Below are 16895 nucleotides of genomic sequence, written 5' to 3' on the forward strand. Positions count from 1 at the left end.
GAGGAAACTGGGGATTATGGGAGTTCTTTGAAACCTGAAGCTTGATCCCAATGAGGCACCTGCTCCAACCAGGCCACACTTCTTAATCCTTCCCTAACAGTTCACCAATGGAGACCAAGGATTCAAGTATATGACACTATGGGCCCACTTTCATTCAAACCACCTCAGAAGATTTTTCTGGTTTGTGCACAGTGTTGAAAGAGAGTGCAAGGTATACTGTGGTATATTAATTATTCAGGTTTTAAACCTTTACAACAATAATTAATAATTAACATAAGTGATATAGCTAAAAGTACAACAGAATAGGAAAAAATTCCAGTACTAAGCTGAATAGTCTCCAGATATTTTTCTTAGGATGTGCCAAAATAAACCTTTGTAAGGAATTCGACAGCTACTGCTGATTGCAGCACCGAAGGTGACAAATCAAAGACTAGTACATAAAATAGAAAGGGACAGGGCTGGATACTGCTTGTTAGAGAAGACACCTGCTCAGATAGATGTGTGAGAGCTCGGTTCAATTTCTAGCAAAAAGCAGTAGTCAGTAGGAAAAGTCACCATGCTGTACTTGCTTACACCCTGGTCACATGTAGACCACCGAGGCAGGAATTGAAGGACAGCCTCCAAATTTCTGGCTCCATCCTTGGGATGTTACGAGTGGATCAGACATACAATTTTTGTCTCGTTTCAGATCTGATCAAAAAAGTGAACTCTGACTTGCCTCTCTCAAAGAGCCAATGGAAAGAGCATTAAAACTTGAACATTAGGTACAAAGCCAATGAAAACACATGCCAAAGGCCATTACACATGTTCTTGGGATAGCTTTGAGAAGCTCTAGAAATTCAGGCCCAGTAAAGGTCACCGTTACTAATAAAGTCCACACATCAAGGAGAATTAAAAGGCATGGGCATGGTGGTGCACCTTTAATCTCAGGACCCAGGAGGCAGAGGTAGGCAGATCTCTGTAAGCTCAAGGCTACTCTGGTCTATGTAGAGAGTTCAAGGCCAGAGACAGCTGCATAGTAAGCTCTTATTCAATGAGAATTAAGGCATAAACCAAACAAGGAAAAATGTATTAGAAAAGAAGAGAGCATTCCCTGAACTTCCTGAAGACTCTATCTATGGTATCTAAAGGAGAATACAGATGGACACATCAAGAAAATGGCTGCAAAATAAGCAAGAACATCAACAAACTAACAGTGAAATGCAATAGGAAAAGAAAAGCAATGGAACCTAAAATGGCACACCGAATGGCCAAATATATACAGGAGAGCAAGCCCAGACACAAGCACTTGGAAGGAAGCCTGAGCAAACATGAAGGCCTTCCTCAAGCAAGAAGAATGTTAAGGCAGACCAAAAGAAAAACCCTGAAGAGGGTATAAAGGGTTTATGAAACACTGCCAAGTGGGAAAAAGGAAGGGGAAGCAAGGGGCCATATGTCAGTAACACTACTACATGGGATGTAGAGGCAGTAAGGAGAAGTTCAAAGGTAGACTGGGTTGTAGGAGACCTTCTCTCTAAAATACAACAGTAAAACAAATCAAAAACTAAAAACCAATCAGAATCAGAGATGAAAGAAAACAATTTTTAAAAGGTGTTTCAAACAACAATATTTGAAGAAAGTAACAGACAGTATTCCACACTTTCACCAAATCTCTCCTAAAGAGCTGTACTGGTTAGCTTTTGTCAATTTGACGCCATTTACTAAGAGGAAACTGAAAGAGAAAACGTCACCACCGGATTGGCTATTAGGAAAGCCTGTGGAGCATTATCTTGATTAACGATGATGTGGGAGGACCAAACCCTTTGTCGGTGGAACCAACCCTAGGCATATATAGTCCTGGTGGCATAAATTGCTTTTATCCTGGAAATGTAGGGTTGTTTGTTGGGGGTCATAAAAATGGCTTCACTTCATCTTGGCTTAAGGTCACAGATTTCAAAACTATCCTTACTCTTCCAAGTTTAAAGTCATAAGACTTAGAGGTCTAAGGCATGGCTTCTGTAGGATGTTTAGTCTTGGTCATGGATGTCTTATCTAAATAACAAGAGACTTGCTCTGAGGTGTGATTACTCTTGACCCCCAAGGCCAGATAATGAGAAAATTAGTCTAAGGAGCGGTTATCAAATGTTTGGAGAATTAAGGAAGAAAGCCTGTTTCTTCCTTGCATCTTGATAGAAGTCTTTTGCCATGTTCCCCTTTTTGGTTGGGGTATTTAAGAATGTTGAAGAATAAGCTTGGGATGTTCTGTATTCACTGGATTACCCTCCTGACTCTATCCTTTTCTTTAGCATCTGTCTTTTCTTTAGCATCTTTACCTCCCTTTTCTCAATCCACACTCCCCCCCTCTCTGGTAGGAACTGGCAAAGTCAGCTGAATCCAACTGAACCCCACAAAGGTGGGTTACAACAAGTTGTTTCAACATACATAAGTCAATAAATATAATTAAATCATATAAATGAACTTAAAGACACAAATCACATGCTCAGTTCAATAGATGGAGGATGAAGCCTTTTACAAAATCCAACATGCTTTCATGATAAAAACATTAGAGTAGAAGTGTAAGCAGAAGCACATACCTCAACATAGTATGACAAACCCCCAGCAAACATTATCCTAAGTGGAGCAAAACAACTCTAAGAAATCTCAATAAAATAAAGAATGAGACAGGGCTGCCCATGATTCCCAAACCTTTTCAGCTGGAAGTACTAGCTGGAGCAATAAAGAACAATAAGAAAATCAAAGGGATACAATAGAAGTCAAATTATTGTTACCTACAGATGATATGATGTTATACATATAAGTTTGCAAAAATTCTACCAGAAAACTTCTAGAAACAATCAATTTAAGCACAGTACAAACTACAAAAACAACTTAAAACAATCACTAGAACACTCAGTTTGTGTTCCACCACACCTGACAAAATATAAAACAGCACAAAAGACAGGATGAAGCCAGGCATGGTGGCACTCACTCAGAAGGCAGAGGCAGGTGGATCTCTGTGAGTTCAAGGCCAGTCTGGGTCTACAGAGTGAGTTTCAGGACAGCCAGAACTGTAACACAGAGAAACCCTGTCTTAAAAAATAAACAAAAAAGGGTGAGCAGTCCACTATATACAAATCACCACAGATCAACTTCATCTTTTAATCTTTCTGACACTAAATAAATACTTGGGCAACCCTTCCCTGCCCCCCAAGAATAACTGTATAGACAATCCAGACTTGCTGGTTTCACACTTTCTAGACACTGCAAGGTTGGAAGATTACAGAGCAATGTAGACAAGCCTATATCTACACCCGGGAGAGATTCAAGACCACTCCATTAACAAAACCCACACCAACTAATCTCTCCTTTCAGAAAAGGCGTCTAATTTGCTGGCATTGCAGTCTCTGCTGGGACTGGATGTGGTTAATGTTTTCTAGCGCCACCCCCCACCCTCCCCACCCCCCACCCCACCCCACCCCCGCCTGCAAAGTAGGATCAGTTGCAAAGTGTAAAGCTCAGACGTCTAGGGTATTTTTCTGCCTCTTGTGAGTGTGAGAATTCAGGTCAAGGCGGATCTACATAAGAGACTCCTATCCAAAGTGAGCCGTCCTGAAAACTTAATTTATTCAGAAGAAAAGAGACTTTAACATCCCCCACACCAAACTCTCCCGCAGAATTCTCCGTCCAGGAGACCAGGGGCTTTATGAACTTCTGCCAACTCAAACCAAGATCCCCAGGCCGGCTATCGAGCACAGGAGGAACCAGAAACCAAGCCCCCCCCCCCCGGGGACCCCCTTGCTCGAGATGTCCTGAGAAATCTTACAACAGCAAGGCGAGAAGTATCAGCGGCTCGCTAGCCCAGCCAAGCTGGACTGTGAGCTCCCACCACCGCCTCCCGCACAAGCAGGCGGGTAAGCCACCCTGCTCCAGCAATCCTGGACCTTGCACGTTGCCCGTTCTTGCACAAGCAGGTCGGTCGGCTCTCCCTGGCTCAGGTCCCTAACCGATCATTCACTGCCCGCACCATCCGCCCGCCCTCTCCCCAGCACTTGGGGAGCAGCAAGCCTGTACCAGCAGCACCGCTCGCCCAAGCGAGCTTCTCCCCGCCTCCCGCCCAGCCCTCTCCGCGCTCCCGCCCAGCCCTCCCCGCGCTCCCGCCAGGCCGGACCTGCCCGCCCCGGTGCACGGGCCCTTGGGCTCGCAAGGCTGCGCTGCACCCTTGACCAACCTCCATGTCGAACGCGGAGCACGAGCCACACTCTCCCAACTTTGAGAGAGACGCAGAGTTGTGAGAAACACAAACGCAGAATGGACCCGGAAGCACAGGCGGCAGAGTCCGGTCTCGTTGACGTCACGGTGAGAGAATACATTTCCCACAAGTCTATGCGAAGGGCGGCCGGAACCTAAGGGGCCCGAGAGGTACCTTTTGTTTCCCACCGGGCTATCAATAGAATTAAGCTGCTTTTAAAACCGCTGAAGTACAAAGGGCTTTGAGGGAATGCTGAGTCCGAAATGTGTGTAACGTTTACTTCTCACTCTGATCAATATGTCGTGACTTAAAAAGCTCAGGTGTACCTAGAATCTTACAGCAGGATTGAAAAAAAAAATTAACATTGACTCAATTTTATTTTACCATATCTATGCGAAAAGCAAAACTCTTTCTCCCCCTCCTCCTCCTCCTCCTCCTCCTCCTCCTCCCCCCTCCTCTCCTCCTCCCCCTCCTCCCCTTCTCCCCCTCTTCCCCCTCCTCCCCCTTCTCCCTCTCCACAGAGTTTCACTGTGTAGCTTTGGAGCCTGTCCTGGAACTAGCTCTGTAGACCCCTCAAACTCACAGAGATCCGCCTGTCTCTGGCTGCACAGTGCTGGGATTAAAGGTGTGTCCCACCACGCATGGGTCTTAATCTATTCTTGACTTTGCTCCTGTGTGTATTTAAATAAACAGTTTTTATTTTTGTTGTTGTTTTTACTTGAACTTCACTCTACTCCCCCATCTCAGAACACAGAAATGATTCTTCCTTTAGCACAAAAGTATCAGAAAGGTATTTCTAAGAATATAAAATGAGCTCACTGCAAGGAAGAGGCTAGATGGACACCATGGAGGGAGAGGGCACAGGTTGTTTTTTTGTTTTATCACCAGAAGTTTTATGTCAACTTGACATAAGCTAAAGTTATCAGAGAGTAGACCTCAAGTGAGAAAATGTGTCTGTAAGATCGGGCTATATGCAAGCCTGTAGGATATTTTCCCAATAAGCAATTGATGTGGGAGGGCTGTGGTTGCCCTTGTTCAAACCTGAAAGGGGAGAATGTGGACTGAGGAAAGGAATAGGCAAGAGACAAAGAGTCGGGTGGGCATCCAACGAATACTAATCACCCACGTTTATTTTTTAGTCTCTTTACACTCCCATCAAAAGAAGGGAAGAATATAAAAGACTTCCTTACCAAACAAAATACAAAGAACAAGCAAGCACAATTACCTTCTCAAAACCCAAAACAAGGAGTAACTATCTCCTGAGTTAAGTATTCTGTTGTTCAGGCAGGACATGTAATGACCACATTCTATGCCAAGCATCCTGTTGTATTCACATCTTTGGCCAGACATCATATTGTCAAGGTAAGATAAACAATAGGCACATCTTGGGCCAAACATTCTGCAGTTTGACCTTGAAGGAGCAATGGCAGATAAAAACAAACAAACAAAAAAAAATAAAATAAAACAAAAAAAAATCTCTGACCTTAAGTCAAAATGAAATGAAGTCCATTTTGTGGATTCCCACAAAGGGCCCATGCCATTGTGGGTGGTGCCATCCCTGGGCTGGTGGTCCTGGGTTCTCTAAGAAAAGCAGTCTGAGGTCTTTGCTAGCCATTGCCATGGCGGTGGATGAAAGACCCGAGCTAACATGGGGTTAGCTCGTTAAACAACAATAAAGCCTCATGCAGTTTGCATCAAAAAAGAAAAGAAAAGCAGTCTGAGCAAGTCATGGGGAGCAAGCCAATAAGAAAAAAACCCTCCATAGATTCTGCATCAGAACCTGCCTCCAGGTTCTTACCGTGTTTGAGTTCCTGCCTTGGCTTCCTCAAATGGAGAGTAATCCAGGACATATAAGTCAAATAAACCCTTTTGTTCCTGTGATTGCTATTCCTGGTTGTCAACTTGACTACATCTGGAATTAACTGTAATGGAGGGAGTTAGTATTCAGGCATCTGTACTGACCTGTCCTCAGGTGTCTGGCAGGATACGCCCTCACTCAGCTGCAGCCACTAAGAACACCACCTGTGCATATTCACTGTGTTCCCTTTTAAAAGGGCCCTGCCCACTTCCCATTCCCCTCTCTATGTATCTATCTCTATCTCCCTCTCCCTCCCCACTTCCCTTTGCCCTTTTTGTGATCACTTTCCCTAATTAAAAAAGAAAAGAAAAGAAAAAAAACCTCTGGGTGAATACTGTCACATGGCATCAATTCTCTCGAGCACCACTTTTCTTAAATTACAACAGAGGGCACACCTGTGAGCGTGTGAGAACTTTTTTGTTTGGTTTGAAGTGGATAGATCAATCTACTTCTAGTCCAGACCTTTGAGGTAGGAATACACACGCCTTTGGTCCAGATATTGAGGTGGGAAGATCCACCTTTAATCTGGGTCTCACCTTCTGCTGGAAGCCTATATAACAGCGGTCCTCAACCTGTAGGTTGCAACCCCTTTGGAAAATACAAATATTTACATTATGATTCATCACAGTAGCAAAATTAATTATGAAGTAGCAACAAAAATAATTTTATGGTTGAGGGTCACCACAACATGAAGATTTGTATTAAAGGGTTGCCACATTCAGAAGGCTGAGGAAACACTGCTGTATTAGGGCATGGACATCAGAAGCGTTTGCATTTCACCTGCTGGCTCTTACCTTGCTAGCACATACATTCCCTCCCTGGCATTGGTGCCTACTTCTTTGGGATTTCAGCAGATACCGAAGACCAGCTGAGAGATCCAGCCTTATGAACTGAGCCAACTACTGGATTCTTGGAGTTTCCATTCACAGTTAGTCATTACTGGATTAGCTGGACTACAGTCTGGAAGTCATTCTACAAAACCCCCCTTTCTATGTGTAAAGATTCATTCTCTAAGCTCTGTCACTCTACAGAAGCCTACTATATTCCACAACTTGCTTTTGATCATGATGTTTCATCATAGAAATAGTCACCCTAAGCCTGGCAGTGTTGGTTCATGCCTTTAATCCCAGCACTCGAGAGGCAGAGGCAGGTGGATCTCTGTGAGTTCAAGACCAGCCTAGTCTACAAGAGCTAGTTCCAGGACAGGCGCCAAAGCCACAGAGAAACCCAGTCTCAAAACAAAACAAAACAAAACAAAACAAACAAAAGAAATAATAACCCTAAGTAGGACACAAGTTGGTAGCAGGATTGTGGGGAGTTGCTGGGACAGACGTGACCTTGTTGTTTTGAGGATTATGGAAGGACTTTGGGACTTTGGGTTAGAAAAATCCATTGAGTGTTTAAATTTTGGTGAGCTATTCTATGGGAGTTTGAAAGACACAAATGTTGAAAGAAAGGCAGAGGATGGAGCCCTGGCATGTGAAGTTCCAGAGGGAAGTTTGAATCTCACTCACCACCCTACTGGGGCTGCTGCATATTTTTAGTTGGGAATCTGTGGTTCTTAGCAGGGGCTGAAGAACCTGCCATGACTAACAAGAAGGCAGAAGCACTAAAGTGAACCTTTGCTTTACTGGGGTAATTGATGATGGTGAGTGTTATGGAGTTCAAGACTACCAGGAAAAGACTCCCAGACTCAATTTAAATTATAAATTAAGCATATTTATTATAACTGCTAGCAGGGCAAATCTCTAACCAAAATCAGAGACACACATCCAGAGCCTGGTGAAGGAAGGGCTTTTAAAGGCAAAACCATAAGAGCTGCTCTACTCTGCCAAGATGAGGTGGTCAAAGTGACCTCAAAGTAGACCTTGAATGACTACATGAGCAAGTTACAGAAATCAAATCAGCAGATAGTAAGATCATAACAAGCAGATGGTCACTGTTGCATATTTCTGGGTGGGGGCCAGGGAGTCAGGGTTGCTGGGACTTATCTTCCAGGAACTTGTGTAGCGGAAGCTGTTGCCACGCCTACTTAGGGGCTGGCTACAGCTGTGCCTGACCATGCTTTCGAGGGCATGGTCAGGGTGATGTAGAATGAGGCTTTCAGGGGACTGAGTTTCTCTTTCGCTTTCACTTTGGTACTTGCTGGACAGACTGCTGCCACACTGACTGGCTAGGTTGCTCTGTAAGTAAGGTTTTTCCCTATTAAATACCCTTATATTTCTACCTGACTCTGTATTGGTAATTTCCCACTATATCTGGTGTAAGGAGTGGGATATTGGAAACCTACACCCCATTTGGGACAGGCTGTGGGTCCCACTGGGCCTGTGGCCTTGGTGGGGAAAGGTCCCTCTCTTCACAGGTATTCCCGGCTCCCAGCCAACCGTTGCCGCTGAGCTGCTCCCAGCTTGGAGACTCACACAGACCTCCTACAGTTTTACCACTGTGTGCTTGGGACCAGCTCAGACTGCCTACCTGAACCTGGAGGCCTCCAGCCCTTGAACTGAGTTGGAGTAGGTCTCAGCTTTCAGCAGGGTCCATGCAGTGGCCTTAAAGCCGTGCTTCACTCAGTGGTTGCGGCCAAAAGGCCGTATACTCTCTAAGATAAGCGCAGCCGCTTTTGTGACCTCTCTCCACAGCTGCCACCCACCACTGCCAAATGCCGAGGACTAACTGAACACCTGTGCCACCCACTGGTCAAAGATAGTTACTGCATCTGGAGTAGAAATCAGGTAAAATTATGGCGGAATATTTATCATTTGCTAAAATTGGTAATATTTTTGCTTATTACATGAATTCAATGTTTGAGGAGGATGTTAATCTGCCAGTTACCAGCCTATATACTGTAATGGCATTTAGCTTGCTGGAACAAATAATATTACTAGCCAGAGGACTCAGGAATAGGGATAAGGATAACCTCACCACCTACTTACAGGAAATAACAGCTTTACGCAGTGAGGTTTTGGAGAACAGATTAGGTCAGACCACAATTGTGCAGCAAGTGGAACAGAAATTGGATGATAAGCTTGGCTCTGTGTCCAATACACTAAAGATAGAGCTGTCTGATGAGATGCAGCTTATTTATGATAAGATAAACACAAAGAGCTCCTCCAAGTCTAAGGACTTAGAGGCTAGGTTGTCGGAAGACCATGATGAGCTGAAGATTATCTGTAGCCAGCTAGAAACTCAGATAGGCAATGTTACCCAGCAACTAGATGCAAAGGTGCAAAATACCCAGGATAGGGTTAAAGAATTGGACAATGTCATTCAATCAATTATTGAAGCATCTAAGGTAGCAGATCACAAATTTGAGTCTAGATTTGAATGTTTGGAAGATAATTTACAGTACAGGGCTGACAGATTACATAGGTCCATACGGTTGATTGCTGAGTACTCAAAATCAGCAAATCATGACCTCAAATCTAGACTCCAATACCTAGAAGGCAATTTCCATGCCATCCAGATGCTGCCTAAGGATGATCATATTAAAGACCTAGAAAAACATGTAAATGAGCAGTTAGAGCAATTTACAGATTCACTAACATGCTTGGAATCTTTTATGATTAAGGAGATTGAAACTTTTCAAAAGGATATCGTTACTAGGCTTAAAGATCATTGGGATGCCTCCGAAGCAGAATCACTCCAATCCCAGGCACCTACTCCACCCAGGTATCGTGACTATTCTTCTAAGGTTGTTACTCATACACCATTAGTGTACCCAGCTACCATGGTAGAAAAGCCAGCTTCTAAGAAACACCCTCATGGACAGATGGCAACCTATACAGCTGAAGGATCTTAAGAATATTAAAGAATCAGTTGTCTCATATGGTCTCCATAGCCCATACGTAAAACAGCTATTACATTCATGGGCAACCTTTAACAGGGTGACACCCACAGATTGGGAACGATTGGTAGCAGCTGTACTTGAGAATTCATGCCAAATCCAGTGGAAGGCATTAGTAAGGGAAGAGGCAAAGCTCCTTGAGCATCAGGGCATAAAGGAAGGTTTTGAAGCCCCCTAGATAAGATTCTTGGTCAGGGTATTTATGCTGACCCACAGGTTCAGGCTGAATATGATGACGATATACAGTCTCTATGCAGGAAAGCAGCATTAAATGCTTGGGATAAGGTTCGTGAGCCAGGAGAACGCCTAGAAGCTTATACCAGAATAGAACAGGGACCTACAGAACAGTTCCAGGACTTCTTGCAAAGGTTAACTAGGGCAGTAGAATTACAGGTAACAGATCCAGAAACAAGACAATCAATTATATATACAATAGCTTATGGAAATGCAAACCCAATATGCAAAAGAATACTTTTGCCTTTAAAGATCAGATCAGCTCCAATAGAAGAATGGGTTTTGTATGCAGCCAACATTGACTATAATGTGCAAAACACTGGAGCTTGGGTAGGAGAAGCCATTTTGAAAGGTTTAAAAAGGCAACAGGAGATTAAAAGTTCTAGAGGTGAGGATGCAAGGGCTTGGCAAGGAGAAGCACCTTACAGAGGTCAACATAGGTACCAAGAGGCTAGAGGTTACTACTACTTTGAACCAGAACCTTGGGTAGGAAGAGCCTTCCCCTGGCGACCACGAAGGCACCAGGAACCTAGATGTTTCAACTGTGGTAAAATGGGACATACTAAGACAAATTGTAGACAAACAAATTCTAACAATGCCTCATATGGAAGTCCACTGCCTTCTAGATTGTGTAGAAGATGTGGTAAGGGCAGACACTGGATCAATGAATGTAGATCGACCAGGGACATACAAGGAAACCCCTTAAGGTCAGGAAACCCCGAGGGGGGCCTCAAGAAGTCCCCCACTTTGAGAAAGGTCAGATCATTCCCAGTAGCAGTGGGAGAAAATCTCTCACAGGACCAATAGATAGTTCTTTGCCTATTGTGAAAAATGATACTGCTCTAGATGGTAGTTTGAATAGTGATGAAGAATCAAGTCTGAATGGACAAAATGAGAAACACATATTTTGGCAAGCTTCTATTAATGATAAAAGGCCTGAGTTGAAAGTAAAAATTAATAATAAAGTTATTTCTGGCTTAGTAGACACTGGGGCAGATGTAACTATTATTACCCAAAAATCTTGGCCTCAGAAATGGCCTCTTAGAGAGGCAAATGTACAATTTTTAGGAATTGGAACTCTATCTAGAGTTCGACAGAGTGTTAACTCAGTGGTCTGCATTGGACCGGAAGGACAGAAAGGGATACTGAAACCATACATGGCAGATATAGCTATAAATCTCTGGGGTCGTGATCTCTTACAGCAATGGAATACTCAGATTAATATTCCTCCAATGTCAGATACAAATTATGTACAATCTTTAGATAGTAGAAAAGATCTGGTAAGACAGTATGGAAAACGTTTACCAACCATCCATGCTGTACAGAAACTAGGTACAAATGATGGACCTTCAGAGAAGCCAAAGGCCCTGCCTTTGAATGGCTTACAGATGAACCAGTTTGGGTAGGACAATGGCCTATGACCTCTGAGAAGCTAGAGGCTTTAGAAAAGTTAGTACAAGAATAGCTAGATGCTGGACATATAGAGGAATCTACCAGTCCTTGGAATTCTCCTGTATTTGTTATCAAAAAGAAGTCAGGTAAGTGGAGAATGCTGACAGTCCTGAGAACCATAAATAAGGAAATTCAACCAATGGGCTCTCTGAAACCTGGAATGCCATTACCTTCCTTAATACCTAAAGGATGGCCTATCATAGTCATTGATCTAAAAGACTGTTTTTTCACAATACCGTTACAGGAAAATGATAGAGAAAAATTTGCATTTACTGTACCAACTCTTAATAATTCACAGCCAGTTAGGAGATACCAGTGGAGAGTTTTGCCACAAGGAATGCTAAATAGTCCTACTTTGTGTCAGCACTTTGTATAGCAACCTTTGGAAATAATTCATAAGAAATTTTCACAATCTCTTGTTTATCATTACATGGATGACAGATTCTAATAAGGAAACTTTGGAACGTATGTTTGAAATGATGAAGGAAGTTCTGCCTCGTTGGGGATTACAGATTGCCCCAGAAAAGATACAAAGAGGAGATTCTATTAACTATTTAGATTACAAGATAGACTTACAGAGAATCAGATCTCAAAAGGTACAAATTAGGAGAGATCATTATCAAACTCTTAATTCTCTTCAGAAATTATTAGGGGAAATTTCTCAATTACAGACGATTATTGGTGTAGAAGGACATGACTTAAAGCATTTAAAAATCGCCCTTAAAGGTGATAAGGACCTAAACAGTCTGAGAATATTATCTGCTGAGGCAGAAAAAGAGTTACAATGGGTAGAAAACAGAATACTGGATGCACATGTAGATCGGATGAACCTTGATTTCGACTGTATTCTGGTTATCTTGCCATCCAGAGAATACCCTTCTGGAATTCTGATGCAAAGGGAAGACACTATATTGGAATGGATATTTCTGCCACATAAATAGAATAAAAAGTTAAACACATATATAGAAAAGATTTCTGATTTGATTTTAAAGGGAAAATTAAGACTTCATCAACTGACTGGAAAAGATCCAGTAGAAATTATAATACCTTTAACTAATGAAGAAATTTCCTCCTTATGGAAGAATAATGAATATTGGCAAATAGCTCTTACTGACTTTTTGGGAACAATTAGCAACAACTATCCCAAAACTGACAGAATTAAATTCATAAAAAAGACAGTCTGGATTCTTCCACGTATTGTAAGACAAACTCCCATTTCTGGAGTTCTTACCTTCTACACTGATGCCAACAAATCAGGTAAGGCAGGTTATAAAGCAGGTGAGGTAAGTAAAATAGTTCAAAGTCCATATACATCTGTACAGAAGGCAGAATTATATGCAATTCTCATGGTACTTATGGATTTTACAGAACCTCTTAATATAGTTACTGATTCTCAATATGCAGAGAGAGTCATGTTACACATTGAGACTGCAGAATTCTTTCCTGATAATACAGAATTAACTTCTCTGTTTTTACAATTATAGGAAACAATCAGAAACAGAAGTAATCCTATATATATTACACATATCAGATCCCATACAGGTCTGCCAGGCCCACTAGCACAAGGCAATGATGAGATTGATCATTTATCAATTGGAAGTGTGCTAGAAGCCTCAGAAATTCATAAGAAACATCATGTAAAAGCAAAGGTTTGAAAAAGGACTTCTCCATCACTTGGCAACAAGCCAAGTAGATAGTGAGAAACTGTCTAACTTGTTCCTTTTATAACCAAACTCCATTTGCCAGCAGGTTGTAATCCTAAGGGCATTCAGAGAAATGAGGTTTGGAAGATGGATGTCTTTCACTTTGCAGAGTTTGGAAATTTGAAATATGTGTATCATACTATAGAAACATTCTCAGGGTTCCAATGGGCTACTGCTCTTAACTCTGAAAAAGCTGATTCTGTTATTACACACCTGCTAGAGGTGATGGCAGTTATGGGTATACCTGCACAAATAAAAACTGACAATGCTCCAGCATATGTCTCTACGAAATTGGAACAATTTTTCAAATATTATAACATAAAGCATGTTACTGGTATACCACACAATCCTACAGGACAAGCAGTGGTTGAGAGATCTAATAGAACACTTAAGGAGATGCTCAACAAACAAGCTTGGAAGACTAAGCCCCCCAAACACAGGTTGCATAATGCTTTATTAACACTAAACTTTCTTAATGCCAATGAAAGAGGACAAACAGCTGCAGAAAGACACTGGACTACGGAAAAAAAAAACTGCTGAACTCAATCAGCTTCAAAGATGTACTAACCTCTGCATGGAAACCAGGATATGTGTTACATTGGGGTAGGGGTTTTGCATTGATTTCTACAGGAGAAGAAAAACTTTGGATACTATCAAAGTTGATCAAGATTCGAGTTGAAAAGGAAAAACCTCTTGACGAGGAGAAATGATAGGTATTCTACTAAGGTATATCTTATAAACTAAATAGATAACCCCCCCCCAAAGGAAAGGGAAGAGTTTTGCTTTTATCTTCACAGGAAAACTCATCTCCAGAAAGCAGAGGACACTGCATGGGTAGATGCTTAAGAAGAAAAGGTACCTATAACCATCAAACAAAAGGAACGTGCCATATGGGAAACTTTACAGCTGTCTCTCAGAGAACTCTATTTCTCCTTATTTCCTAGTTCCTATTCAATTAAACCAATGCTGGATTTAAAGATGGATTTGACTTTCCTCCTCTAAAATCTAAGCACGTTATTTAACTAAACTTTAGTGTTTCTGTATTGTATCAAGAAGCCAATTGATGTAATACAAAATAAAAGAATTTGGGGACTGTCTTTGTCTTTTCTTGGATATTTCTCTCAAAGTGTACACCCTCTCATAATTGTTATGCTCTCATGGTTGCATTCCCCAGCATTTGTACATACACAAGCAAACATTTCTCTGCTGTTTATGTTTGAGTCCCACACAGCCAATGAAGACCTGCCTGTCAGCAATCCCTGAACACCCTGGAAAGAAAATGGGCCAAACCTCCTCGACTGCACTGGATCCAACTTGCTCCATTTCAACTGACACTCTGGCTAGAGGTTCGAGTACTGACTTCAATAAAGTTGAGAATTTCAAGTGAGATCTTCAATCAAGTGACTCCCATCTAACATGGACTGGATACAATTCATTCAAGACTTTCACTATACTAACATTTTCTTCCTACAGGACCCCACATGACTATCATCGTCCCATTTCAGCAAGAAGTAACTTGGAGGATGCTATGCCCCCTTTCCCCATTGTTGTCACTTAGGATAGTGTTATATACCTAGTTAGGGATAGCTTCCTATTGTTTATGGTTGGGATTGGAAGGAGGTGTTTAGGCTTGGACACCTCTCTCAGATGACTTTAGGGTTTAGTTAAAATAGATAGTTAAGATGTGACATATCTTCTTATATTTACCTTTATGATTGTTAATTTTGGATACTTTACACTGTTAAGTTTTAATCATCTTTTAGACTAAAAGGGGAATTGTAGGGGAAGCTGCAGCCACGCCTACTTAGGGGCTGGCTACAGCTGTGCCTGACCACGCTTGCGAGGGGGTGGTCAGAGTGACTAGAGTGAGGCTTTCAGGGGACTGTGTTTCGCTTTCACTTTCACTTTGGTACTTGCTGGACAGACTGCTGCAGTGCTGGCTGGCTAGGTTGATCTGTAAGTAAGGCTTTTCCCTATTAAATATCCTTATATTTCCACTTGGCTCCGTATTGTTAATTTCCCACTATAAACTTGAGTTGGAGACAAATTGCTATTAGATGCTAAGACAGATGCCTAGCACAAATTGGAGGTTTGTTCATATGAATCATTGATTCATGTTGAGGTACAGGTTGGTTCTCAGTCTGTGGTGCTAATATTTTAATGGAACTTATTCTTGTTTTAATGTATATAAGTAACCAATTTAAAGTGCAAGGGCCATTAACACCAAGGGATAGTAAAAGAATAGTCAGCTATGGCAGTTAAAAGGGTGGGAAGCCATGGGGACCAATTAGAGTGGTGTTAGCTTGTTACCACCGTAGGAGGAGCACTCCATCCTAAAAAGAACAGTAGGGAGCAGGCCAGTCCAAAACCTAACAGTTGCTGCACTGAACTTAGTTAATATTTCCTGTTAGCTTTTCCTATCTGTCCTGACCTTAGGGGCTTGTAGACACAATGAAATTTCCAATGTATTCCTAGAGTTTCAGCCACTTGCTGATAGACTTTGACTATGAATACTAGGCCTTTATTGTGACCCAGAAATTAGGGAATGTCAAATGGGGAATGTTCTCCTTTAGTAACTTCTTACTAACTACATTAGCCATTTAAGTAGCTACAAAAACTAGTGAATATCAGTAGTCAAATCATGTCAGAGTTACTTCAGTGAAGTCCAGTTCCCAGTGTTCATCAGTAGGTAGCACCTAGCAATAGATAGATGTCTAGTGCCCCCTTACTTTGATTAGTGTTGGGATCCCAGTTTGGTAAAGTTGAGAGCAATAATCACTCGACTTATCTTTCTGCATCCACCCCAATTACCTTGAGACCCACCAAAAGCCTCCATGGCTTCAGACATGGTTCAAACTCTCTCCTCAGCAATAAAACAGGTACCAAACAACTGCTGACAGTCAGCCCAGTGGGTGAAGGAAGCAGGCTGATGGGGGCTTGAGGCAGCTCAGAGAAGAAAGGACTCTAGGTGTTCCGGTTATGTAGATTGCTGGTGGGAAAGGAGGGACAATCAACTAGAAGGAGGTAAGGGCCTCTGGTCCTCATCAACCCTTTGCATCAGTGGTTGCCACAACAGTCTTTTTATGGGTGAGTTAAGACCATTAATATTGAGGGATATTAATGACAATTGATTGTTCATTCTTGTTTGTTTTACATTTGGTGATGGTGGTGAAATTATGTGTGGGTTTCCATCCCTTTTTTCTTTTGGCTGTAGGTAATGTGGGATTATCTATTGCCTATATTTTTCTGGTTGTAGTTAACTTCCTTGGGTTGCAGTTTTCCTTCCAGAACTTTCTGTAGGGCTGTATTGGTGGATATGTATTGTTTGAATCTGGTTTTAACATTGAATATCTTGTTTTCTGTGTCTATAGTGATTGAAAGCTTTGCTGGGTATAGTAGTCTGGGCTGGCATCCATAGTCTCTTAGTGTAGGTAAAATATATATCCCTGACCTTCTGGCTTTCATAGTTTCCATGGAAAAGTCAGGTGTGATTCTGATAGGTTTGCCTTTATATGTTACTTGACCATTTTCCTTTGTTGCTCTTAATAATTTCTCTTTATTCTGTATGTTTGGGGT

At 42.0% G+C, this 16895-nt stretch overlaps 1 protein-coding gene across 1 annotated transcript in view; it reads right to left on the reverse strand.

The window, feature by feature from the left end:
* LOC100755363 (zinc finger protein 420) overlaps window positions 1-4321 on the reverse strand; it is a 39498-nt gene extending 35177 nt beyond the window's left edge. The window contains 1 exon segment of the mRNA XM_035438794.1: window positions 4148-4321. Coding sequence (XP_035294685.1) covers window positions 4148-4213 — 66 coding nt within the window. The 5' untranslated portion in view covers window positions 4214-4321.
* Between the last annotated feature and the right edge of the window lie 12574 nt (window positions 4322-16895).

The sequence above is a fragment of the Cricetulus griseus genome, chromosome 2, assembly GCF_003668045.3.
Source record: "Cricetulus griseus strain 17A/GY chromosome 2, alternate assembly CriGri-PICRH-1.0, whole genome shotgun sequence".
In the NCBI taxonomy this organism is placed as follows: domain Eukaryota; kingdom Metazoa; phylum Chordata; class Mammalia; order Rodentia; family Cricetidae; genus Cricetulus; species Cricetulus griseus.